Below are 27,561 nucleotides of genomic sequence, written 5' to 3' on the forward strand. Positions count from 1 at the left end.
GTGTGGACACGGTGGAGGATTACAAATACCTGGGGATACGAATTGACAATAAACTGGACTGGTCAAAGAACACTGAGGCTGTCTACAAGAAGGGTCAGAGCCGTCTCTATTTCCTGAGGAGACTGAGGTCCTTTAACATCCGCTGGACGATGCTAAGGATGTTCTACGGGTCTGTGGTGGCCAATGCGACCATGTTTGCTGTTGTGTGCTGGGGCAGAAAGCGGAGGGTAACAGACACCAACAGAATCAACAAACTCATTCGTAAGGCCAGTGATGTTGTGGGGATGGAACTGGACTCTCTCACGGTGGTGTCTGAAAAGAGGATGCTGTCCAAGTTGCATGCCATCTTGGACAATGTCTCCCATCCACTACATAAATGTATTGGTTGGGCACAGGAGTACATCCAGCCAGAGACTCACTCCACCGAGATGCAACACAGAGCGTCATAGGAAGTCATTCCTGCCTGCAGCCATCAAACTTTACAACTCCTCCCTTGGAGGGTCAGACACCATGAGCCAATAGGCTGGTCCTGGACTTATTTCCTGGCATAATTTACATATTACTATTTAACTATTTATGGTTTTATTACTATTTAATTATTTATGGTGCAACTGTAACAAAAACCAGTTTCCCCTGGGATCAATAAAGTATGACTTATGACTATGAAGAAACAGGAGGGTGGCGTGGGAAAAGCAAGTTATCTCCAAAGCCAGGAGAAGAGCGGGGTGAGTTCTGATCCCAAAAGAAAATAATTCATCCACCATTTAACAGTTTCACAAATAAACCTTCTGAACATAGAGGGCAAGATCTTTTTCAGCGTGTTGGAGCAAAGACTTACAAAGTATCTGAAACAAAACCATTTCATTGATAAGTCAATCCAAAGGGCTGGCATAGCAGGCTTCTTGGGATGCCTTGAACATACCAGCGTCATATGGCATCAAGCCCAGATGGCTAAGGAAGAAGGAAAGGATCTGCATGTCTTGTTCCTCGACCTGGCCAACGCCTATGGATCAGTTCCACATTCCCTACTGTGGACTGCTTTTGAATTCTTTCAGGCACCTGCAACAATAACAAATCTGGTAAAACACTACTTCCAGGACCTGCAAGTTTGTCTCACAATATCAGACTTCACCACAGCGTGGCAACCACTGGAAGTAGGCATCATGGCGGGGTGCACCATCTCCCCATTGGCCTTCACTACGGCAATGGAGCTCATTATCAGAGCCTCAAAATGGGTTGCGAGAGGAAAATGGCTACAGTTTGGTCAACAGTTACCACTGATATGAGCCTATATGGACAATATAACGATACTGACGACAACTGTCCCCTGCACCAAGAGACTTCTGGAAAAGCTTCATCAAAACATCACATGGGCGAGGTTGAAGATCAAGCCCAGCAAGTGCAGAAGCATCTCCATTGTCAAAGGTCAAGTCACAGATAAAAGATCTCATATTGACGGAACATCTGTCCCAACTGTTTCAGAAATGCCAGTGAAGAGCTTGGGCCGATGGTATGATGCTAAGCTCAAGGATACCGAGCAGTTTAAACAACTGAAAAAGGATACCATCATGTACATAGCTCACATCAACAAGACCTGGCTGCCAGGAAAACTCAAGCTGTGGTGCTTCCAGTTCGGCGTACCCCCAAGACTCATGTGGCCTTTAACTGTGGATGAAATCGCCATCAACAAGGTGGAAAAGCTCGAAAGAGTGATCAGCATACATGTGAAACAGTGGCTTGGACTTCCATGATGCTTAAGTCCTGTTGGACTGTACGGGAATGGCAAATTGGAATTACCAATTGCAAGTCCTGTGGAAGAATTCAAATATTCAAATGCACCAAAGCAAGGATGGTCATGACCCTCACTGAATCTGAAGGTACTGTTATTCGAACAGTGGTTCCCCGCCCCACGGTGTGGCAACAGCAAGGAAGTGGACCCCATCTGAAGCCGTTCAGAGTGCTAAGTCTGCTCTTCGCTTCAGGGACGTGGCTGGCCAAGTCCGACATGGGAGAGCCGGGCTCAGGCTCATCCCAAAGGCTCCTCAATGGCACAAGGCAACATCAGTGCAGAAGAAACGATGCGTGCTGGAGGAGTTGAGAAGACAGGAAGAGGCAGAGCGACACGCCAGGGCCGTCTCAATGGCCAAGCAGGGCCAATGGACTAATTGGGAGAGCCTGGAAAAGAGGAAACTTAGCTGGCATGACACCTGGGAGATGGAGGGATCTCGGCTAAGTTTTGTCATCAGAGCCACTTATGACCTCCTACCCACACCCCAGAACCTGAACCAGTGGTGGGGAGAAGACCCCGCTTGCTCTCTTCGTCAAGCACCTGGATCACTAAGAGACATTTTAACAGGATGCACCATGAGCCTCACCCAGGGGCGGTACACTTGGCGGCATAACCAAGTTCTCAGACAGCTGGCATCAATCTTGGAACAGAGGCGAATCACCGCAAATGCACTCCCACAAACATCGGCAAGAAATGTCCACATCACATGATTTCTACCAGCAGCCCAACCTCCAGAGCACCATACAACATCAAAAGAGGTAAGCCAAGCTGGCATATGTTGTGGAATTGACAGTACCATGGGAAGATGGTGTCAAAGAAGCTTATGGGAGGAAAAAGACCAAGTACTCTGTACTGGCAACTGAAGCTGCCCAGAATGGCTGGAAGACCAAGATTTTCCCTGTAGAAGTGGGATGCAGGGGATTCATTGCTACATCTACATCCAGTCTACTGAAGAAGATGGGGGTGAGAGGTCACTCCCTCCAACAAGCAATCAAGTCCTTGTCAAACGCAGCAGAAGAAAGCAGCAATTGGATTTGGATTAAAAGAAAAGACAACAACTGGGCTGCAAGATGAAGACAGGAGGGTATGGAACTGAGGGGGGTGTATCTGGGACGCCAGGTAGCACCGTTGAGCCCGCTGGAGACATCGTGGGCTTATCAACGAAATGTCAAAGAAGGAGGGTGCTCACCTGATGACCCCAATGACGTACCTACCCTCCCTCCTTGTCACCACTCCAAGCCTATTGCCAACATCGAGAGTGCCAACTTATCATAGGGATTGAAACATCAAGTCCTAGTAGCTCTACTACTACTTGATAACCTGCTGCACCTGCAAACCAACCTTTTGTGATTCATGCATTCCCAAGTTCCTCTGCACAAGAGCATGCTGCAATCTTTCACTATTTAAATAATAATCGTATCTTTTATTTTTCCTTCCAAAGTGCATGACCTTGCATTTACCAATATTGTACTCCATCTGCCAGACCTTTGCCCATCCACTGTGTGTCCAACAGAGTGATCAGCAGCCCTGGGGCTCCACAGGGGACTGTCTTGTCTCCCTTTCTCTTCACCATTTACACCTCGGACTTCAACTACTGCTTGTTATCTTCAAAAGTTTTCGGATGACTCTGCCATAGTTGGATGCATCAGCAAGGGAGATGAGGCTGAGTACAGGGCTACGGTAGGAAACTTTGTCACATGGTGTGAGCAGAATTATCTGCAGCTTAATGTGAAAAAGACTAAGGAGCTGGTGGTAGACTTGAGGAGAGCTAAGGTACCAGTGACCTCTGATTCCATCCAGGGAGTCAGTGTGGACATGGTGGAGGATTACAAATACCTGGTGATACGAATTGACAATAAACTGGACTGGTCTAAGAACATTGAGGCTGTCTACAAGAAGGGTCTGAGCCGTCTCTATTTCCTGAGGAGACTGAGGTCCTTTAACATCTGCCGGACGATGCTGAGGATGTTCTACGAGTCTGTGGTGGCCAGTGCTATCATGTTTGCTGTTGTGTGCTGGGGCAGCAGGCTGAGGGTAGCAGACACCAACAGAATCAACAAACTCATTCGTAAGGTCAGTGATGTTGTGGGGATGGAACTGGACTCTCTCACGGTGGTGTCTGAAAAGAGGATGCTGTCTAAGTTGCATGCCATCTTGGTCAATGTCTCCCATCCACTACATAATGTACTGGGTGGGCACAGGAGTACATTCAGCCAGAGACCCATTCCACCGAGATGCAACACAGAGCGTCATAGGAAGTCATTCCTGCCTGTGGCTATCAAACTTTACAACTCCTCCCTTGGAGGGTCAGACACCTTGAGCCAATAGGCTGGTCCTGGACTTATTTCATAATTTACTGGCATAATTTACATATTACTATTTAACTATTTATGGTTCTATTACTATTATTTATGGTGCAACTGTAACGAAAACCAGTTTCCCCCGGGATCAATAAAGTATGACTATGACTTAATCTATCTATATGTCTGTGCAGAATCTCCCCATCCTCTGCACAATTTACTTTTCTATTCAATTTAGTGTCTTCAACAAACTTAGATACACTACACTTGGTCCTCTCTTCCAAATCGTTAATGTACATTGTGAAGAACTGTGGGCCCAGCACTGACCCCTGTGATACTCCACTCACCACTGACTGCCAAACAAAGAAACACATATTTAATCCAACTCTTCCTTCTATTGGTTAACCTATCCTCTATCCATGCTAACACATTACACCCAACTCTATGCATCTTTATCTTATGCATAAGTCTTTTATGCGGCATCTTATTGAATGCCTTGCAGAAATCCAAGTATGCAACATCCACCTGTGCTCTTCTATCCATTGGTGGTTGTAGTCAACACCAAAGGCAGGGTTAATAACTTTTCTTACTTAATTACAGTGAGTTACCAGAGTCTAAAAGAGCTTTGACCGGTTTCCCATTAACTTTGACTATTATAAACATAGGCTCTTTCTCCTCACATTCTGCTTGTTTCCCATTAACATGCTCACAATCATTACAGTCATTATCACCATCATCATGTTCTTCTTCTCTTGGTACATTGCACATAGCTGAAAATTTGGGCTTCATGAGAGGACACACAGAGGATTTATGACCTGGCTGCTGACAATGGTAGCAAATGAAAATCTTAGGAGGAACTACCAAAGGTTCTCTGCCCTCTTTTCTCCCACTCCTCACTTCTGCAGAGTTATCCTGAGAGTCTTTGGAGGGCTAGGGTTTCTGGTGCTTCAGAATGATGGTTAAGATGGCGCCCTCTTGTGGGCATTGAGGTGCTGCAGGGCAAGTCACAGTGAGTCCTTCCGCTGGCTCATGCTCTCGAAACCATGTCCTGCTGGCTGGAGGAAGAACCAACAGCAGTTGCTCCAGAATAATGGTCTCTTTAATCTCCTCCTTGGACTTCTGCTCTGGCTGAATCTATCGACGGTAGAGACACCCCAGGTGAAGGTACAACTCAGTGGGTGACTCCCCGGTGGTAGAGTACTGGAACAGAAGCATTGGTGATAGGTTTCTGCCGAGGTATCAAATTTAGCCAGCAGCACCTCCTTCAGGTCAGGATAGTCGTGGACCTCTCTTCATCCATTGCAGCGTAGGCTTTGAAAGCTCTACCCATCCATAGTGGCACTAGCTGGCAGACCCACTCCTCCTCTGGCCATTCCCATATCTGGGCCACACCCTCACGACCTGAGGAAAAGTTCCCAAAATCATCACCCTGTTTGATAAGAAGGCACCTGGGGACCCTTCCACAGGCTTTGAAGTTCCTTTCTCATAATATCATCTCTCCTCTGCTGGGCAGACAGGAAGTCTCAGAACAGATTTTCCAGGGAGGGTCTTCCAGTGGAGCTGGTGCCACTGGAAGGCCCTTTTGCTTCTGGCCTGACCTTGGCCCTGGGCTGAAGTTCTTCCTCCTTTGAGATCTCTGCTGTCTCCTGGGCATCTGCTTCATTTTTAGCCTCAGGGGTTTGCCTGACTTGGGACCGCAGTTCCACTCTCCCCCAAGTTAACGCACCCTTTTGCGACTGGCCATCCCACCACTGCCATCATATGTTAGATACATGGGTTATGGCCAAAGGAAAAATGGTGGGAGTTGCTTAGCACTTTAGTGCAAGGATATTTATCAGATGCGTCAAAAATCAAAGTTACAAAAATTAGTGAAAATTGTGAAAACTGCTAATATTTACCAAAAAGATATCTACCAAAAAACATAATAATAGCTCCATTCTTATTCTTGTCCAGTTTGAACACTTGGCAGCTGCCATCTCTCTCCCCTGATGAGGGTAATCAGCTTCCTTTTGTTTTAACACTAGAACATACCACCTTTAATTACCAACAAAGTTGACTTAAGAAATGAATTACAATATGATGCGCCCACAATGTAGCTACAATTATATTACAAAATAAACAGAAGTGTCTATGTTAAATATAGTATTCAAACAAAATATACACATTTACATATCCCCATTACTAAAATATACAAAATATACACATTTATATATCCCCATTACAGTGAAATTGCACATTCCACTGTGTGTGGTGGGAAAGGTACCACAAAGCCAACCCGAGTGCATCGGCTTGCTCTAGGAACCATTAAGAGACTAGATCAGCTAAGACATTGAAATGCATACAGCAGAACAACAAGGCAATGTTTGAGTGTGTGTGAAATGCATGTGTGTAAGGAGTGTGCCCCCATCACAGAAGACTTTACCTGTGATAGACTGGATCATATCCACTACTTTTTGTAGGATTCTCCATTCAAGGGCATTGGTGTTACCATACCAGGCCATGATGCAACCAGCCAATATATTCCCCAGCACACATTTGTAGAAGTTTGTCAGAGTTTTAGATGTCCTGCCAAATCTTGGCAAACTTCTAAGGAAGTAGAGGCACTGCTGTACTTTCTTGGTAATTGCATTTATTTGCTGGGCTCTGGTCAAATCTTCTGAAATGATAACACCGAGGAATCTAAAGTTGCTGACCCTCTCCACTTCTGATCCCCAATGAGGACTGGCTCATGCACATCTGGTTTCCTCCTCCTGAACTCAATAATCAGCTCCTTGGTCTTGCTGACATTGTGAGAGGTTGTTGTGGCACTACTCAGCCAGATTTTCAATCTCCCTCCTGTATCCCTTATGCTGATTTGTCGCCACCTTTGACTCAGCCAATGGCAGTGGTGTCATTAGCAAACTTAAATATCACAGTCGAGCCGTGCTTAGCCTCACAGTCAAGTATAAAGCACATAGACTTGTGCCTGTGCTGATGGACGTTGTGGAGGGGACGTTGTTGCCAAGCCAAACTGATTGGAGTCTGCAAGTGAGGAAATTGAGGATCCAATTGCACAAGGAGGTACGGAAGCCAAGGTCTTGAAGCTTATTGATTAGTTTTGAGAGGATGATAGCAATGAGTGCTGAGCTTTAATCAATAAAGAGTATCTTTATTGATTAAATAGAGGTTTGAATTGGTTTTCTAATTTTGCTGCTGCTAGGAAGTGATCCTACATGAACTTGCATAAGAATTATAGAATTCCGGGTGAATTATTGCATGGCATTTACACATGGAAAGAGGTCATCTTTAAACTTGGATCATGTAATGCTTTGTTATTGCTTATTATGCAATTCCATTTTTAAAAAATAACTAAATGTAGTTCAGATAAAGTAAGTAGCAATTTATGTGAAATGAATGAAGTCCACAGTTTTATTTTAGCTCTTTCAGACACCTGATGCCAAATGCACAGGGTGAAAACACATACACGGTGGCCCATCCAGCAGCAACCCCTCCCACCCCTGGCAACTGACATCTTCCCCAATTCCTCTAGCAATTTATCTCCCAACCCTTACCCTTCTCATCAACCTTAACATCATGGACTAATGCCTATCTTGAATCCTGACTACCTCAACCGCTGACGTCTCTCAACCATGATCTCCATTCTTCCTGCTAGATCTTTCCATATTCAGCAATGGTGAGGAGCATTTTCCTTGGTGCAAGATTTTGTCAATAGCTCTGGACCTGTGCACAACTGAAATTTCAAGTACTGGGCTTTCAAATGAAACATTCTTGGCCTACTGCCCAACAACTGTATGATGTAATTAATTTCTAGGCAACAATGTCTTCAGAAAAGAAATGTGACAACTCAGAGGAAAATATGTTTTAATAGTCATGGAAAGGCATGCTCAGAAACGATTAGAAGAACAAATAGAATGAAAACCCACCTCCTGGTTGAAGACAATGTGAAAAGGAAAAGAATTACAAAATGTTGTTGTCTCTATCCATAGTTTGTCAGGATAAACTGGTTCAAAATCTCTTAACAGTCTTCCTACGAAGAAAAAAATACATCTGATTCCACACTTCAATATTCAAGAGACTACCGTATAATTTACTGTAAAACCATTTGAAGTTACAAATACATGATTAAAAATTGCTGACGCTAATTAGAAATCACTCAAAACATAAATGAATGAAACTGATAGACATTACTACAGCATTATACCCTCAATTTCTGTAACAAAGCTTTACAACACATGAAAAGTAATTGTTTGTATACAGGTTAGATTTAACACCACTTGTAGTCTTCTACCGGGGGCAACAGTACAAGTATTACCTTCTCCTGATCTGATGATCCCACGAATTGTACCCCAGTGGTTTTTCTTGGCAGGGCTTCTAGAGTTACAAGTTTTGTTTGCGCCTCTGTTCATTGTTCTTTCTATTTCCTGAAACACATGGACTTCTTGAGTATCACTTCATACATTTTTTAGATTTTGATTGTTTAAATATATGGTACAAAAAAAAATAGTTAATCAAATTGCCTGATACAAATAGATTTATTTCTCTGTCCTCTGTAAGAAACTTTGTAAACTTAGAGCATATTTTCTGTCAAAAATTGCAATGTACATCATAAAAACACAAGAGTATGGGAGCATAATGGCCTCATTATTAGGCAAGCATCCAAAGATCCAGACTTCTGATAACGTAGAATAAATTTGAATCATGCTCTGAGGAATTGAAATCCAAGTATTTGAATAGATCCAGCATAAAATGCTGGCCCTGTGACAACATTGACAATATGTGAATGAATAATAAGAGAAAAGAAAAAGGAAGAAAATGGCAGCCTGGGTTATACAAACATGTATTAAATCCATCGTTAAATAGGTAGATGTTGTCTTAAAATAGGTAAAAGAAAATTAGAGATAGAGAGTATGAATACCAATGGAGGAGTAAATGCAAGCCAAATTAGAGGAATAGTAAGATCAAGGCTGGAGGAGGTTATAAGGATGATATCACTGGTGAACATAAATCTAAAAATGTTCATCTTTAATTTGAAATATTGTAGATGGGATTCATGCCATATTTATCTCTCTAGAGGTTTCCCGTAGCAAGGTAGAATATAAACACAAAAATATATGTAAAATGATATTTACTGACAGTGGAGAGGAAAGCACTACCTGTCTTGAGTCTATAGTAAAAACAACCATGCAATATTTATACAATTAAACACAACACTCATGGCCATTTTAGTGGGTATGCCTTTACACTTGCATGATAATGCAAATATCTAATCAGGCACTCAATGCATAAAAGCATGCAGACATGATCAAGAGGTTCAGGGGACACTTTATTGGGTACCTCCTGTAGCTAATAAACTGGCCACTGACTGTACATTCCCAATGTTACAAGTGTCAAAATTGTCCTTTTTTATATTAAAGAGGATTATGGAGTTGACCATTCATCTCAAGAGTTGGCTGTGCTTAAAGCAAAGGATTGGGGTGTAGTGAGTTTGATGGGGGAAAGTGTGAAGTCTCCAGCAGAGTTTAACTTAATGCCTTTGGTCTTTCTTATGTGGTGGACACATAAGATGGATCTTTCACAGACTCAAAGTTTAAATTGGCTGTTATTGCAATATCAATAGAACTTCGAACCTACCATTTTATTTAACTGTTTTTCACTCTGGTTGTGAGTCTCAGCCAAGTGCTGTGGGATTGTAGACAATTTGCCAAGTTTCTTTGAATATATTGGCTTCTGAGTAACCAAAAAAACAACATGCTCCTTTTTACCCGTTAGCTCTTCCTCTTCCACATATCTCACAATTTCCATTGTGACTTCACTGTTAAAGAAGTCCATTGCTGCTGCTCTGATTATCCCTGTCGAAGATAAGCAGATTTTTGTGCAATGTTATGGAGGCTACAAGTTCTCTTGGAAAAAACTGAAAATTTCACAACATAAATTGTGAATCATAGGTACATACATCGTAGGTACAGAGGAGATATCGGGTAAGCTTTTTACGCAGAGAATGGTGAGTGCGTGGAATGGGCTGCCGGCAACGGTGGTGGAGTCGGATATGATAGGGTCTTTTAAGAGACTTTTGGATAGGTACACGGAGCTTAGAAAAATAAAGGGCTTTGGGTAACCCTAGTAATTTCTAAGGTAGGGACATGTTCGGCACAACTTTGTGGGCCAAAGGGCCTGTCTTCTGCTGTAGGTTTTCTATGTTTCTATATTTAAAAAATCACTTTAAAACATAAATAAACAAGAAATTGGGGATACAAAGGAAAAATACAATAAAAGTGATACAAGGGTTTCCAGCAAACATTACATTATCCAGGTTCAAGAATACTTACAGTGTACAAAACATTTAAACTGTCTTCTAAGAAGTTTTGCACAGATCAAAAGACTATTCTAAGATAAGCCAGAACAGCTGTCATAAATATCAGCAATAAATAAGCAGCAGGAAATTGTCAGGCAGTACATTTAAAGTCACGTCCCTATTTTTGTCTTGTCAGGAACGGAGTAGAATCATCACGGATGGTGAAGCAGTCTTGCCAATTGGAAGGAACACTTCAAAAGCACTCCCTACACCCACACAACTGTGTTGCTAAGCACGGCTCTGAAGCCGTCTTCAAGTTCACTGATGACACTGATGTTGTTGGATGATTCACAGGTGGTGACTGTAATGTTTTGTAACCTCAGAACATTAAAGTAATTCAAAGGAAGACATGGGAGTATGAAGTGCCAATCTAACTTTGTGTTTACTTTAAGGGAGGTGCACACATATCATGTGGTAGCGTGATGACATATGCAATCCACGTATTTATAACTATAACTTGTAATCAGTTATTTAATTGAACAAGGATGCTTAATTGACCAAAATATATACAAAATTACTCAAATATTACTTAAATTTTAAATACACAACATTCCTCCCTGCTTAGCTATAAACTCCAACCCAACAGAGAATACATCTCAAAAATATACACAGTATACCATATAATACTACTACTATACAGACATCCACAGCATAGTAAAGTTTAAGTTGTCCCATTCAGGCCTAAAGATTTAATTGCTGTGGAGGATTTCTTAGTCTCAATAGATAACTCCTTTCCTGACAAGGGGGATTCACTCTGCTTGGCAGATGAGACTTGAGACTGTGAAAGTACCTCAGGTTCGCAATACTAAATACATAACGTGATGAATCTGCTTACCGGAACGTGGTAGGTCATGTGGTTGAGTGGTGCCACAAAAATAATTGCTCACTCATTGTCAGCAAAACTCAGAAGCTGATCGTTGACTTCAGCAGGGGGGAGGGGTGCGGTCATGCACCAGTTTACATTGGGGTGATCAGTTGTGGTGAGATTCAACAAGTTTAATTGTCTGGATATTAACATATTGGGTAACCTGTCCTCGGCCCAGCACATTGATGCAATCATAAAGAAACCTCACCAGCATCTTTACTTTCTTAAAGAGGATAAGGAGGTTTGGTTTGTCATTGAAGAGGTGCTGTTGAAAGTATCCTCACTGGTTGCATCATGATCTGGTATGGCAATTCAAATGCATGAAATGTAATGTAGGGAGTGGGAACTCTGCCCAATATATTTTGAGTACAACCATGCCCCTCCATTGGTAATATCTAGAGGAGGCACTGCATCCAAAAGCGACATTTATCATCAAAAATCCTCACCATCCAGCCTATGCCATCAGGCAGAAGTTACAGAAACCTGAAGCCACACAGCACCAAGTTCAAAAACAGCTGCTTCCCCTCAACCATTAATTCTTGAACCAACCATCAAACCCTCATCACCACAGTTTAATAAAACTATGACCATTTGGAGCAGATTGCACTAATATAGACTTGGCATTTTTTGTTCTAATTGTGTTTCTTTGTAGACATAGTGTATAGTTTATGCATTATTCTGTTTTGCATGTGAATGCGCTTATATGATGCCATATACAAGTAAGCTTTTCATTGCAGTTCTGCATTTGTGTATTTGGGTATGTGACAATAACCTCAGAGTTTTGAAAAAACTTTTCTTTCCACTTTTGCATGCAGGTGCATCTGCATAGATCAGTCTTACGCTTAAGTATTTGCCTGCTTGCGTGATCACATTCAGTGTTTTATGGAAAAGGACTCTCAAGTTCTTCTGAATATCTTCATTGTTCAATCTCTCACCAATTAAAAACAATTCTGTTTTTCTGTCTTGTTCTATCAAAACAAGTTTTACCACATTATATTCTACCATCTATTTAGCCTGCCTCCTTCCCTTTCTCATCTCTGGGATTCTCCTCAAAATTCACACTACCACTGAGCTTGGCTGGAGTGTTATCAGTAAACTTGCATGTTAATTATAAAAAATGTTGGATCATTCAGCACACCAGCTGCACTTGTAGAAAGAGGTAAGAGTTAATATTCCAGGTTAAAGACCTTTCAATAGATTCTTAAAGTTAAATCTGACTTTCTTTCTACAGGCACACCCGAGGTATGACTCTTAGTATTTAAATTTGTGGTGTGCTTTGCCCTGCTCTAAGTCTCACCCAAAATAATCCAAATGTAATCATTCTCGCCTCATTCTTCACTGAAATAAATCACAGAATTCATCTTGCATTTTGAGAGGGAGAAGCTAAAGTTAGATGTATCAGTATTACAGTAGAGTGAAGCGCAAGAGGCATGAGAGATTCATGAGAGAAGAGCTAGCCAAAGTTGATTGGAAGGGGACACCAGCAGGAACGTCTGCTGAGCAGCGATGGCTGGAATTTCTAGCAGCAATTCGGAAGACACAGGATATATACATCCCAAAGAGGAAGAAGAATTCTAAAGGCAGGGTAACACAACTGTTCCTGACAAGGAAAGTCAAAGCAACATAAAAACAAAAGAGAAGGCATATAGCCGAGCAAAAATTACTGGAAAGTTAGAGGATTGGGGAACTTTTAAAAATCAACAGGAGGCAACTAAAAAGCTGTCAGGAAAGAAAAGATGAAATATGATGGTAAGCTCGTCAATAATGTCAAAGAGGATACCAAAAAGTTTTTTTCAGATATATTAAGAATAAAAGAAAGGCAAGAGAAGATATTAGTCTGCTGGAAAAAAAACACTGGAGAGGTGGTGATGGTAGACAAGAAAATGGTGGATGAACTGAATAAGATGTTGCATCATTCTTCAGTGGAAGACACTAGCGGTAAGTTGGATATTCAAGAGTGTCAGGGGGCAGAAGTGAATGCAGTTCCTAATACTAGGGAGAAAGTGCTTAGGAAACTGAAAGGTCTGAAGGTAAATCTGGACCAAATGAACTGAAAGAGATAGCTGAAAAGAGTGTGGAGGTATTAGTAATGATCATTCAAAAATCACTAGACTCTGACATGGTTGCAGAGGACTGAAAAATTGCAAATGTCACTTCACACTTCAAGAAGGGGTCAAGTCAGAAGAAAGGAAATTATAGGTCAGTTTATCTGGCCTCAGTAGGTAGGAAGATGTGGGAGTCAATTGTTAAAGATGTGGTTTCTGGGTACTTGGAGGCACAGGATAAAGTAGGTCAAAGTCAGCATGATTTCCTTAAGGAAAAGTCTTGCCTGACAAATCTGTTGGAATTATTTGAGGGAATAGCAAGTAGAAATGACTGAGGAGAATCAGTGGATGTTGTGTACTTGGATTTTCAGAAGGCCTTTGTCGATGTGCTACACATGAGGCTGCTTAATAAGATAAAAGCCCATGGTATTGCAGGAAAGATACTACCATGGATAGAGCATTGGCTGAAAGGCAGGGGACAAAGTGTGTGAATAAAAGGAGTCTTTTCTGATTGGCTGTCAGTGACTAGTGTTATTCCCCAGGGCTTGGTGTTGGGACTCCTTTTTACGTTGTATGCCAATGATTTGGATGACATACTTGATGGCTTTATGGCCACGTTTGCAGACAATACAAAGATAGGTGGAGTAGCATGTAGTGTTGAGAAAGCAGATAGGCTGCAGGAGTCAGACAGGTTAGGAGAATGGGAAAAGGGGTGGCAGATGGAACACAGTGTTGGTAAGTGTATGGAAATGCACTTTAGTATAAGGAAAATAGACCATTTTCTAAATGGGGAGAAAATTCAAAAATATGAGGCAAAAGGACTTTGGAATCTTCATGCAGAATTCCCTAAAGGCTAATTTGAAGGCTGAGTTAGTGGTGAGGAAGGCAAATACAACATTAGCATTCATTTTGAGAGAACTAGAATATACAAGCAAGAATGCAATGCTGAGGCTTTGTAAGGCACTGGTGAGGCCTCACTTGGAGTATTGTGGCCTAATTCTGCTAGTATGTCTTATGTTCTTACGGTCTCTCTTGTTGGGTGTGGCCCTTCAGGAACAACTATAAGTTAATAGAATTTTTCACTACAGTGGAGTGCAGTACTAAAATCAAATATTGGATTCTTGTATCAGAAGAAATGAAAATATAGAATATAAGGCATAACCTGGTAATGACAGGCTCTGAAACTTCACTAAATGAGTTGAACATGAGTAGGCAGTGGGTAATATTTAAAGACAGCATGTGTAAATTACAGCAATGATTCATTCTTATCTGGCATAAAATAGTCCCAGAAAAGAGGGCTCAACTATAGAATTTCCAGAAAAAACAACTGGTTTAAGGATTAGGAGAAGTTTAGAATTCAACACAGGAGAGATAAAAAACACAATAAGAGGGGAAAGATGGAGAATGAGAAGAGACGTGCAGAGGATTTAAAAAGTCTCTGAAGGCATCTCTAACTAGGTGAATAGAAAAATATCCCATGTTTCCAAGTGTTGGGAGCCACACTTTTTCAATGCAACTCTCTACCATCAGAAAGGTGGGACATTACTATTATGAATAAAGAAATTTCAAAACCATTGATTCTTTCTTCAGTGCCTGGGCTCTAACTTTTCATCCAATACACACAAATAGATTAGTAAGGAAACTAAATAATACAAACTGAATTCCAGTTTACAGATGACGCAAAACTGGAGCGTGAGCTGTGAGGAGGACGCAAGGAGGTTCCAAAGTGATATGGACAAGTGGATGAACAACTGTACGGTGGAAATGTGGGATTATCCACTCAGATTCTAAAAATAGAAAGGCAAATTACTATCTGAATGGTGATAGATTGGAAAAAGGAAAGGTACAAGAGGCTGGTCTATTTGCCTTAGAGTGAAGGAGCTAGGAGGTCAAAACACAGAGATGTATAAAACTATGAGAGAAATAGATGGAATAGATATCCAGTGCCTGAATTCCCTGGTAGAGGTAGCTAAGACTAGAGATTACAGGTTTAAGGTGAGTTGAAGGGATGTTTAAAGGGAATTTAAGGGATAAATTGTTCACACAAAGATTAGTTAGTATGAGTTGCAAGAGGAAATACAGGGAGTGATGGAGCCAATTACAGTAACAACATTTAAGAGGCATCCTGACAATTACTTGAATAAACATGTCATAGAGAAAAATAGGATTAATGCAGGAAAATGGGATGAATATAGGCAGGCAAAATGGTTGGAATAGACATGATGAGCCAAAGTGTCCGTTTCTAACATGTTCAACTCTATAATCCGAATGCTGACATTCAAGGAGAGTTGGATCAGTGAGGCCTATATTCATTTTTCAGAAGAATATGTGGGAATTTCATAGAAAACCATACAATTGGCCTTATAAACAAGATAGTGGGAAGATGTTCCCAATAACTGCAGTGTCCAGAATCAAAGGTCACATTCTCAGGATTCAGTTTACACCAGAACAGGAGAATTTTTTTTCACACCAGAGAACAGATAGCAGGGTACACTATCAAGATGCATATTTAAGGAGGTGAAAAAGTTTCTTAATGCCAAAGTTATCAAGAGACATAGGAAGGTGGAAGCAGTACTAAATTGGGCAATCAGCTGTGGCCATGTTGAATAAAGGTGTAGACCCAAAGTAAATTGGGACACATGATTTTTGAGGATACAGATGGACATGGACATTCTGGAAGAACACAAGAGGCTCTATGTTTGTCTTTAATGAAAACTGATATTGGTTGAATACAGTACGGTGTCCCTGTTCTAATAGATTTTCTAAATTTGCAATGTCAATCACAAAAGGATGAAATGAAAATTACTTTTCTGTTGCCCTTCTAAAATTGGTGTCAAGGAACATTGTCATAGAAAAGAGATTTTACCTGCATTTATTTGTATCATGCTTGCTGCTGTTACTGTATGTCAAAAACTGAAGCTTTTATCTATTTTTAACTATTTTCCATTAATAAATAATTATTAGGTGCAACTGAATTTGACATTAATAAAATCATGACCTTCTAACAAATCAAAGTGCATCACAGACATTTTCTAATTTTATTCAATTATTGCACAATAACTTCTGAATTTGATTTTGATGTGGAGAACAACTACCTAAAAGTGTTATTTGAAACTCGCATGACTGTTTTGTTTTATCGTTTAAATAAATTTCTAGACAATCATGGAGAATTTACTTCTCCAATTTCAGTAAAGTTGCTAGGAGACAAGAAGAGTAGCCCAGTTAAAATTCTATAAGATTCTCACTTGGTTCCAATTTGTTTTGCTTGTTATGTACCCCTAGGGTTCATATTTTCTGTGGACTGTCAGTTCAAAATGCCGGGAGAATGAGACTGATTTTTGGACACTGTTTGAGCTGCTCGAGAGAGACAGAGAGACAGAGGTGGAGTTATTTGTTGGACAATCGATGTTATGGTTTCTCTGCAGCTTGTTTTGAATATACATGGACACACGGACACACAGAAAAAACAGACATTGGATGAGCTTTGAGTGCCCACAGAAAGGTGGGTTTTTGAGGATCGATTGGGAGAATCGATCAGTGGCTATCGCAGTGTGAAAAGGGGTGACTGGTGGAAAGCCATCAGTGTGTTTAACCCTTTGCCTGGGTTGATAGCTTTACTACGGAAGATGGTAGCCTTGGTGTGGTCACATTCGGTGACTTTAAAGGATTCAGGAGGACAACAGGAAGAATCGACGGCATCGGTTTACGTGGACAACAAACCTCTCTCTCTCCTCAATTCTACTCAACTCAGCATCACTGAACTGACTTTGTTTACTTATTGTTGTAAGACTGTATCACTTACCAGCTAAGCTTGAAGAAGTTTGGGTTTTATATTTTCTATATATGCATAAACTCTGCTAACCTATTCGACTTATCTAGTTTTATATTACTGTATTGTGTAGTTACTAATAAAAAGTGTTAGTAAACAGCAAAACCAGACTCCAGGTGTATTCCATTTCTGCTGGTCCTTTTAACCCATCCTGGGTCCCTAAAAAAATTGAGACCTGCATCCGGTATACGAACAAATTGTTTGGAGGCTTGATCGATTTGATTGGGGAAAATCCCTTTTGATTTATTTATGTGGAAAAACAGCAGAAACGGATGTTCAGAAATTTCTGGCATCACCAGACCCTGTGGCTTTCAAGAAAGCTAGAAAGGATGAGTTGCAAGAAATTGCTGAGGTATTGAAACTTATGGAGGTAAAGAAGGGTATGACAAAAACAGAAATTCAAAGGAAAATAGTTGAACACTGTATCTCTGTGAAGAAATTTGGTGAGGAGGTGTTAAAGGGGTTTCCTCTAGGTAAAGAGGAGATCCAGGTACGACTGGAACAAATAAAGATAGATAGACTTAAATTAGTGATGGAGGCTGAGGATAGGCAAAGACAGCATGAGGTGCAACTAAAACGGCTCAAGGCTGAGGAGACAGAAAAACAGAGAGAGTTTGAGAGGGAGAAATTTATGTACTTCAATCGTGGGTGTACCTCAGAAGGGGTAACTGAGGTTCTTAACAGCTTGAAAGAGCTGGTTGTGATTGAAGACTTTAAGAAGTGTGTTCCAGATGATTTAAGGGCATACCCAGATGAAAAGGATGCAGCTATCTTGCGGGAGTCTGCTAGATTAGCAGGCGAGGTTGTTTTAACCCACAAGGTTGAGTTTACTCCGGATGAGATTTTCCCCAGAGAGTAGCTGGGAGGATCAGGGTAACCTGGAATTTGAAACTGGGACTAGTGATGAAGGCCCAGAAGAGGCAGCTGTCCCAATTGCCTGTGTTCACGTTGTTGAAGTACCTGTGGATTCACAGGGTATTGAACCTTGTGTTGAAACTCAGTTGAGGTCTGAGGTGTCTGACTTGGTTGAAAAGGAATGCAGTCCTTTTGTGTCAGATGGACGGTTCAGTGAATAAGGGGTTAACCTTGGTACCAGTGGAAATTGAGGATTCTCGGTCACTTGTGCTAGTTGGTGATGAGATGAAAATTAGTGATATAAATGTTATTGAAGATATTGAGAAGGGTGTTGTTTCTGAACTTTTGAATCAGGTAAATTTAAAGTCTGGATTGGTTTCAAGACCTTTGACCTTGCTGAGAGACACAGCTCTCTCAGATGCTGAGACAGTACATGTTAATTTGTTACAATATGTTTTGGAATTTCAGAATAAACAACGTGGGGTTGTTAACCACGTCTGTGGTGTGGAGAGACAAAACTTAAAGTGTTGTTTTGACCAAGAGGGACCATCTGTAGGTGTCAATATGGAAACATATGGAACTAAAGATCCTCGAGATAAAACTAATGACTTGTTCGGAACAAAGGACTTGTTCGGAAGTTCAGCGAATGGGCTTAGTTTAGAAAACATGAGTGATGAGTTGGCACCTGTGCAGAGTAAAGTTCAGGGAGTCTGTGAAGGCCTTATGCAAGCTGATAAGCAAGCTGATCACATAATGGTTAAGTGGTTTGTTTCGAAGTGGAAAAGGGACAATGGGTGATCAAACGCCATTTTTAATACAACAGGATCTTGTTTTGCAGGAATTTGATGTTGTAACAAAGCATGTGAAAGATAAAGACAATATGATGGAAGACTGATTGTCTGAATGTTAAGTTTAAAAGTGAAATAGAAACTAGTATTTGTATACACTTCTGTAATGTGCTACATGATAATCACATATGTATTGCTTTATATTGTGTAATGTACAGTTTGAAAAAAATTTGCTCTGATCAAAATTTTGCTTTCTTGGGGGGAGGTGTTATGTACCCCTAGGGTTCATATTTTCTGTGGACGGTCACTTTAAAATGCCGGGAGAATGAGACTGACTTTTGGATGAGAGAGACAGAGACAGAGACAGTGATTTGATGGACGATTGATGTTATGGTTTCTCTGCAGCTTGTTTTGAATATACAAGGACACACGGACACACAGAAAAAACAGATTCTGGATGAGCTTTGAGTGCCCACAGAAAGGTAGGTTTTTGAGGATCGATTGGGAGAATCAATCAGTGGCTATCGCAGTGTGAAAAGGGGTGACTGGTGGAAAGCCATCAGTGTGTTTAACCCTTTGCCTGGGTTGATAGCTTTACTACGGAAGATGGTAGCCTTGGTGTGGTCACATTCGGTGACTTTAAAGGATTCAGAAGGACAATGGGAAAAATCAACGGCATCGGTTTACGTGGACAACAAACCTCTCTCTCTCTCTCTCTCCTCAATTCTACTCAACTCAATATCACGAACTGAACTGACTTCGTTTACCTATCATCATAAGACTGTATCACTTACCACCTGAGCTTGAAGAAGTTTGGGTTTTATATTTCCACACCTATATATGCATAAACTCTGCGAACCTATTCGACTTAGAGTTTTATATTACTGTATTGCATAGTTACTAATAAAAATAGTGTTAGTAAACAGCAAAACCAGACTCCAGGTGTATTCCTTTTCTACTAGTTCTTTAACCCGCTACAGGGTACGTAACATGCTCATCAAATAAATCTTTTTTTTTAAATCAATTGCATTTTAAAAATCACTTTTTTTAAAAAAGATCTGGGCATTGTTGGCAAAGTCAAAATTTATTACCCATCATTAATTACCCTTCAGAAGGTGAGGGTGAGCAGCCACCTGGAACTACAGCACTTTTTGGTAAGGTAATTATATAATTCTTGTAGGTACATCATTATGAACTATCTGGTAAATGCCTTTCTCATCCTAAATGATATGCCTCAACATGCTGCTTCTTGTGCTTTGAATGGAAACAATGTAAGGTGGTAGGCTATCACCTGTACAAAATCAACTTCAGTCAGCTGGCTAAGCCACAGTTCAAGGCTTAACTGTCTGTCAATTTTGTCCAGGACTGTTTACATTTCCAAACACCTTCAGTTTCCAATGAATTCTTCTTCAATGTTAGGTACCTCTTCGATATCTCCACTCTTCCACCACTACCCCCCCCCCCACCCGCTTTGGTATCATTGTAAAATTAACCCTTCCTTTAAGAGATAGATACATGGTTTGGATGGACATGGTGTTGGTGCGGGTAGAAGGGATGAGGCAGAAGTGATCAGGTCGGAAAGAACTAGATGGACTGAGGGGCTGGTTACTGTGCTGTGACTATTTCTTACTCTGTTACTCACACAGAATGAGGTGTGAGCTCTCAGAAGTTTAGAAGGTCATGAGGGGTATGCATAAGGTGGCTGACCATAGTCTTTACCCCGTGTTGGGTAGTCTGAAATAAGACAGCACAGCTGCAAGGTAAGACAGGAGAGATTTAAAAGAGACTCGAGAGGCAACTTCTTTACACCGAAGGTAATGAGTGCCCGGAGTGAGCTGCCAGAAGAAGTGGTCGAGGTGGGTACTGTTGCAACATTTAAGATACATTTGAATAGGTACATGGATGGTTATGTGCTCAACACAGAAAATAGTACTAGCAGGGGGAAAGCTGTGGACAGCATGGACCAATTGGGCCATAAAGCCTGTTTCAATGCTGTCTATGACTGTAACAGGTTTTAAATATGTGCTCCTCATGGCCCTTGGTTTTCAGAAACATTCAAAAGCTATTCAAAATTTATAACAAGATTATATTAAAAATTAAGATCATAAGACCAAAAGATATAAAATTAACTAAATTAATTGATTAAAAGCTAACTAACATTTGCCCTTGCCCGTCAGCTTTTTTCCTCCACTCACATTAAAAGTCTTGCTGTTCCCGTACACAAGTTTAAGTGGGAAACACCCCAGTCTTTGTGGGATGGAAATGAAGCAATTTCATATTGGACTCCTCAAGGAATCTATATCTGAGTGCATTCAGCAGAACCACAAAAGCAGTTGACATCATGTTAGGATTTTAACCTTCCAGTGGGAACCCTAACGTAATGTCACTTGACATAGAAAAATGTCAAAGTCCAGTACAAATTAGCCAGGATTTCAGCCTGTTCAGTGGCAAGTTGAAACTAATTACCAATGCTTGCAATATGTAGAAATCTTGAGTTGTGCAAAAGATTGAACATCTATACCATGAAATTCACGTATAGTGGTTGGTTGCTATGAAGATAATATGTTATCTTCTACTTTACACTCATTTTAATGATTCCTGCATTGAGAGAGCTTCAAATGCATCGTTGGTCCGCAGAATGCATCTGCAAGGTCAATGTAGTGAGCAACGAGAACCAGTGAAAGCCAGCTTGTATTATTTGAGAACAAGAGACATTGTGGTTGGAGCATAAACAGTCATTCTAGAACAAAAAAACACTGGGAAAGCTTAGTGGGTCAAGTAGTGTCTATGGAGGCATAAGATATGAGTTAACAATTCAGGACTGAAAGGGAAGAGGAAAGGTGAACAGTATAAGAGGATGGTAGATGATATCTGAAACCAGATGGGGAAGGGATGATGAGTGGATGGAGCCCAGCGGAGAGGGAAAGAGTCTTGGGAGAAGTGAACAAAGGAGAGAATGAAACAAGACGGGCAGGTGAATGTGTGTTTGTGGGTGTTGTTATACAACATAAAATAGTACAGCACAGGAACACGCTCTTTGGCACACAATGTTGTACCAGGCTAATTAAACTAGTAATTAGATGCCTAACTAAACTAATCTCTTCTGCCTACACAATGTCCACATCCCTCCATTGATTGCACATTCATGTACCCATCTAAAAGCCTCTTAAATGCCCTATTGTATTTGCATCCACTATCACTTCTGGCAGCACAATCCAGGCACCCATTATGGTGTGTGTAATAAACATATCCCACACTTCTCCTTTGAATTTAACCCCACTCACCTTCAAAGCATGCCCTCTAATATTAGGCCTTTCAAGCCAGGGAAAAAGATACTCCATCTATGTCTTTCACAATCTTATAAACTTCTATCGGGTTTCCCCTCAGCCTCCACTGCTCCAGAGTAAACAACCCCGTGTGGTGTTTGCATGTCCTCCCTGTGGCCATGTTGATTTCCTCATCTTACCCTGGTTTCTTCACACATCCCCAGGAGATATGAGCTGTTAGGTTAATTGGTCACAGCAAATTGCTCTTAATCTGTAGGTAAATGTATAATCTGGGAGTAGTTGTTGAGAATGTGGGGAAAATAAAAACTGGGATTAACAAAGCATCAGTGTAAATAGGTGGTTCCCGGTCAGCACAGTTTTGGCAGGCTGAAGGGCCTATGTCTATGCTGCATATCTTTATGACTCTCTCACCTTCTGGGTTGCCTCCTCACTCCTATTTAATCTCATGTTCCTTTTCCTCAGCTGCTTGCTTTTAGGAGGGTTGGTGATGTATTCGCCAGTCAACTGGACTCTGACCACTTGCACTTGTTCCTTAACCACACATCATTTACTTGTGTGCAAGAACAGCATGGCTCGTATCACCAAACTGTTCTGAAGGCTGAACAAAGAAATGCCATTCTTATACAGAAATTAACTAGTTGAAGGGCTGATGAAGGGTCTCTGCCCGAAACCTCGATGGTTCATTCCCCTCCATAGATGCTGTTTGACTTGCAGATATCTTCCATCATTTTGCACATGTTGCTTAAGATTTCCAGCATCTCGTGTGCTTACTGTATACGAGGTGGACTGATGAGCTGTCTACTCTTCACTGTGCATGTTAATGCCCCTATAATATGGGATCCAACAAGATTCACTCTACAAATATGCAATATCACTAGTCACTAACCCCCACCACCCCCCCCCCCACCCAACTTCCCTCCAAAAAAATGGATTTACTTTCCTGGATTTTGTTCCCAAGACTAGTTTAATCCAAGTAGACACTGGAAAGTAAAATTGGGATGGATAGAAAAGCAAGCATTCCATCTGATGCCATAGGTTTCCAGTTGGCAAATTAGATCACAATTTTCTCCCACGCTCTTCAGAAACCTTACACATGACCTGGAGACATTGGAACATACCTGCACTTGCAACAGACAGAGGTCAAGTACCTAAATAAGTTGAAAGGATATTTTCCCAATCTTGATTTTAACACTTTCCAGCAAATTGGAAACCAAAGAAGCTGGCGGTAGATCTTATGCTGATAAAGAGCATTAACCAGAGTTCAACTAAGTTATTTTTTCATTGAAGCTCCAAGCTGTAAAGGAGTAACACTGTAGCATTTGTCAGAAGAAGCAAGAACAGCAGTCAAGCCTGCATTGATACCAAAGAAAATGTTGTCCCAAAATGTTCTCACAGGGTTTTTTAAGAAAGAACTACTGTAATGGAATGCAGTCCTACAGGAACAGCAGTTACTGACTTAATATCAACTTGTGCTGTTCAGTAGTGTGAGCTGGAAACTGCACATTGTTTTCTTTGCTAGTGTAACACTCCTTGCTGCAGCAAAGCTGATCAGAGCACACAGATAATAAATGTCTATTCAGCATATCTGTTACATTCCTAAACTTACTGAAGTTCCAGCAGACCTCTGCTCACCTATTGCAAAGAAAATAAATCCAGTTGTGACTTTTAAGAGTTGAGAATATACATGCAGCAGTTCTCCATATCCCTCCATTCCTTGATCTACCAAATAGCTCCATTATAAATACTTTTAACTGCTCCTAATGATCCAGGTTTCACCACTGCCAAGGTAGAGAATTCCACAGATTCACTAACCTCTGCAAGACATTTCTCAGTACATCAGCTTTAAGTGATTGGCCCTCGATATTGTAGTTATGTTCCCTTGTTTGAGATCCTCCCATAAGTGAAAACATCCCGACATCTACCATGTAAAGCCCCTTAAGATCAGAAGTGCTTGGAAAAAGGTCACAGCTTATTCTTCTAAGGTCCAAGGAATACATGAATGAACTATTAATCTCTCTTGGTCAGACAACCCTCTCATCCCAGGAATTAGAATCACAATCAGAATCAGGTTTATTATCACTGATCTATGTATGTCATGAAATTTGTTGTTTTGCGGTAACAAGTCTCCATTATACTGCCTCTGATATTAATTTCTCTTTTCTGGTAAGAAAACTAAAACTATTCAGAGATTCCATGCGAGGCCTCACCAAAACCATGTGCAACTGCAGTAAAACCTCCCTATTTTTCAACTCCTGCTCCTTCACAATGAAGGGAAAATACCAATTGCGTTCTTGACCACTTTCTGGTTCTGCCTACCAGCTTTTTGTGACACACGCACTAGAAGTGCATGAAGGTTGGTGCTATTCTTGTAAAGCAGTCACCAAGTTAACGTGGGTGGTAGAACAATATTTTCAACTATTTATCATACTGAATGATAAACTAGTTGTACTTACTATAGAGTCTTGAATAGTAAAAATGACCTAATCTTTCATTAAATGCAGAGACAAATTCTAACCCCACCTCTTTACATGGCTAGTTCCAATCATCATGACATAAAGGAAACCTTTAGATCAGAAGTGGGTTGTGGTGAAAAATCATGTGGTAGTCTAATCTTAGTGCCCATGGTTTCCATTTTTAAAGAGCTGAGAAAAGATTGCATGCTTCAGCATAAGTACAACCTATATATTTTTTAAAGTAGTGCAACACTTCTTTTGCATTTGAAATGTAATGCTGCATAATAATGTCATATAGTACACGCTCAACAGAATGCTAATGTGAATTGGCATGGACAAAAATTTTTACATCTTTATTTTCGTATTAACTGATACAATCTTCATTAAGTTGTGCACTGTGATAAAAAGTAATATCTGACATTCTTACCAGGGACAATGTGATATAGTCCTCTCCTGTCAGAGTAATAGTGCAATAGCATGGAATTGTCTTCATTTTTTTCCACCCTGAAGGATGGTGCATTCATCTGCTAATAATATGAACAAAGTATTAAAACTGAATATTTGTCAGATTGCATTTATTAATTAGATTAATTCCAGCATTTCTCTCAGTAATAAAGTCATACTTAATCCCAAAAGACTGTCAGGATTAAAATCTAATACATTGCTCCTAGTTACCGAAAGAAACATTTCTGATTTAAGAATATCAAGTGCACTCCCATTACATATAAATTAAATGTCAAATCTAACAATTGACAAGGAATATTACGAGATTACATATGCTTCACAAGTTGCTCAGATATACAACATTACTGGATGAGCTCAGTAGATTGAGCAGCATCTGTAAAGGAAAATAAATCGTTACTGCCTTGGGCTGAAACCCTACATCTAGCCCTGATGCAGACCTTCAACCCGAAATGTTAACAATTCCTCTCCTCCTGCTCCTTCCACCACAGATGCTGCTCAACCCCCTGACAATCCAACAGCAGATTGTTTGTTGCTCCAGATTTCAGTACTTACCAGCACATGGTTGGAGCAGCCAGTGGAAAGCCATGTTGTTACAGGGAGAATCTATAATTCATCCATCTGAGAACAGGATTGAATCCAGGTTCCTACACATTGTTTAACCGCTTTCATCCAAAAGGTTTTACAATATTTAGACTTAAATGTGAAGCATCTGGCCTTTCTTTAGCAGAACTTTCTCCCTAAATCACATTATTTTTTCACAAATATGAAAAAAATCTGCAGACGCTGACAACCCAAAGCAAACAAAGCTGGAGGAACTCAGTAGGCTAGAACTGATGAAGGGTCTCAGCCCAAAATGTCGATTGTTTACTCGTTTCCATACATGCTGCCTGGCCTGCTGAGTTCCTCCAGCATTCTGCGTGGTCACATTATTTTTTTTTTGTCTGCACAGTTTGATTAATCATCAGCAAAGGGAAAATAGTGTGCAACATTTTCTGACTACTTAAAGTTAGGTTTAGGGTTAGTTTTCCAGTGGCTAGATCGTTATCTTGGAACCTATTTACCCTTACAGGATGTAACCAAACCTCCTCCCTTAACACTGCTGATGAAAAGAGCAAAAAGACTATTAATGAAACACGATATTTAATCTTTTTATATGACATCCTTTCATGTAGAGCAATTATTGATTGTAAATAGGATAGGCATCATATTTGGAATACTAACAAATTACCAAGGGGTTAATAGTGCTTGCAAGTTAATTTAATCATGCAGTCCCAAAACTAAAAGTTTATTCTGCAGCAATAAGTTTAATCTTGTTGCAAACCTCCTTCTTCAGTATACAAATTTCTTCATGTTGATCCCAGAAAACCTCAGAAAGCTTCATTAAACTTGCCTGATATGACAATGACAGGTAACGGTGTAAAAAATCAAGATTCTCGATGAACTCCATGAGATTACTTCCCAGGGTACGGAGCATACGATCATATCCAGATCTTTTGCAAAATACAAAAAAGTGTTCCCCAAATTTGTTCAGCAACACATCTGGCTTCATATCTGGAGTTCACAACAAGATAAAACATCAAAAGGCTTTCAGCAACAATTTCTACTGTTTATCATAATCCTAATGCAGAAAATAAATATCCCAAGGTACTTAAAGAAGGAAGGGAATATATAAAAAATGAGAAAATCCTGAGTCAAGGGGAGAGAATTTAGAGAGTGAAAGCTTGCAGATGACTATTAGTGGAGGCAGAAATAGGCCAATTTAAGCTTTCAGGTGGCTCCACTATTCAATAAGATCAAGGTGATTTCTTACTTTGACAGCATTTTCCTTCCCTAATCCTATGTCCACTGATTCTCTTAACATCTAAAAAAAACTAACAATCCATGTCTTTAAAATACTTTGCACATCCACAACCACACCCCCCCCACCCAATTGTGTAAACAAAATGGATTTTGTTTGGAGGAGGCCAAGTACTCAGGATTGTGCACAGTAGCTCACTGACGTCTTATGGACTTCTTCAAACGGGCTACTGTCCCCACATGCTTCAAATCAGCCACCATCACCCTTGTACCAAAGAACTCTACACAGTCAGAACTAAGTGACAACCACCCAGTGACATTGATGCCAATCATCAGAAGTGTTTTGAATGGCTGGTAATGGCAAATATCAGAAACTCCTTTCCTGGCACAAATACGCTTACCGACAGAACTGCTCGGTAACAGACACACCATGGCATCTATCAAGCACCTGACCCTGACACACTTAGAAAATAAGGACACTTGCAGTATGTCAGAACGCAGTTTCTGGATTTCAGTTTAGCATTCAACACGATGGTTGCACAGACCTTGGTGAACAAACTGCTGCTCCTCAGTCTAAAAATACCACTGAGCAACTGGGTGTTGGACTTGCTAACGAACAGACCTCAGATAGTCAGGGTGCACAACTGCTCCTCCCTCCCCACCATCCTCAACACGGGTGCCTCACAAGCTGTGTGCCGAACCCACTGCTGTACATACCGCTCACATACAACTACAC

At 40.7% G+C, this 27,561-nt stretch overlaps 1 protein-coding gene across 2 annotated transcripts in view; it reads right to left on the reverse strand.

Annotated features, from left to right (window-relative positions):
* The window catches only part of LOC134344804 (guanylate cyclase soluble subunit beta-2-like), a 45,290-nt gene that overhangs the window by 12,609 nt on the left and 5,120 nt on the right, over positions 1 to 27,561 (reverse strand). For both annotated transcript variants that reach the window (XM_063044905.1, XM_063044906.1), the window contains exons 4-8: positions 26,419 to 26,579; positions 24,991 to 25,090; positions 9,721 to 9,938; positions 8,402 to 8,510; positions 8,013 to 8,116 (exon numbers count right to left, since the gene is read on the reverse strand). In XM_063044905.1, the coding sequence (XP_062900975.1) occupies positions 8,013 to 8,116; positions 8,402 to 8,510; positions 9,721 to 9,938; positions 24,991 to 25,090; positions 26,419 to 26,579 (692 nt within the window). The remainder of the gene's footprint in view (positions 1 to 8,012; positions 8,117 to 8,401; positions 8,511 to 9,720; positions 9,939 to 24,990; positions 25,091 to 26,418; positions 26,580 to 27,561) is intronic.

The sequence above is a fragment of the Mobula hypostoma genome, chromosome 4 (assembly GCF_963921235.1).
Source record: "Mobula hypostoma chromosome 4, sMobHyp1.1, whole genome shotgun sequence".
NCBI lineage: Eukaryota > Metazoa > Chordata > Chondrichthyes > Myliobatiformes > Myliobatidae > Mobula > Mobula hypostoma.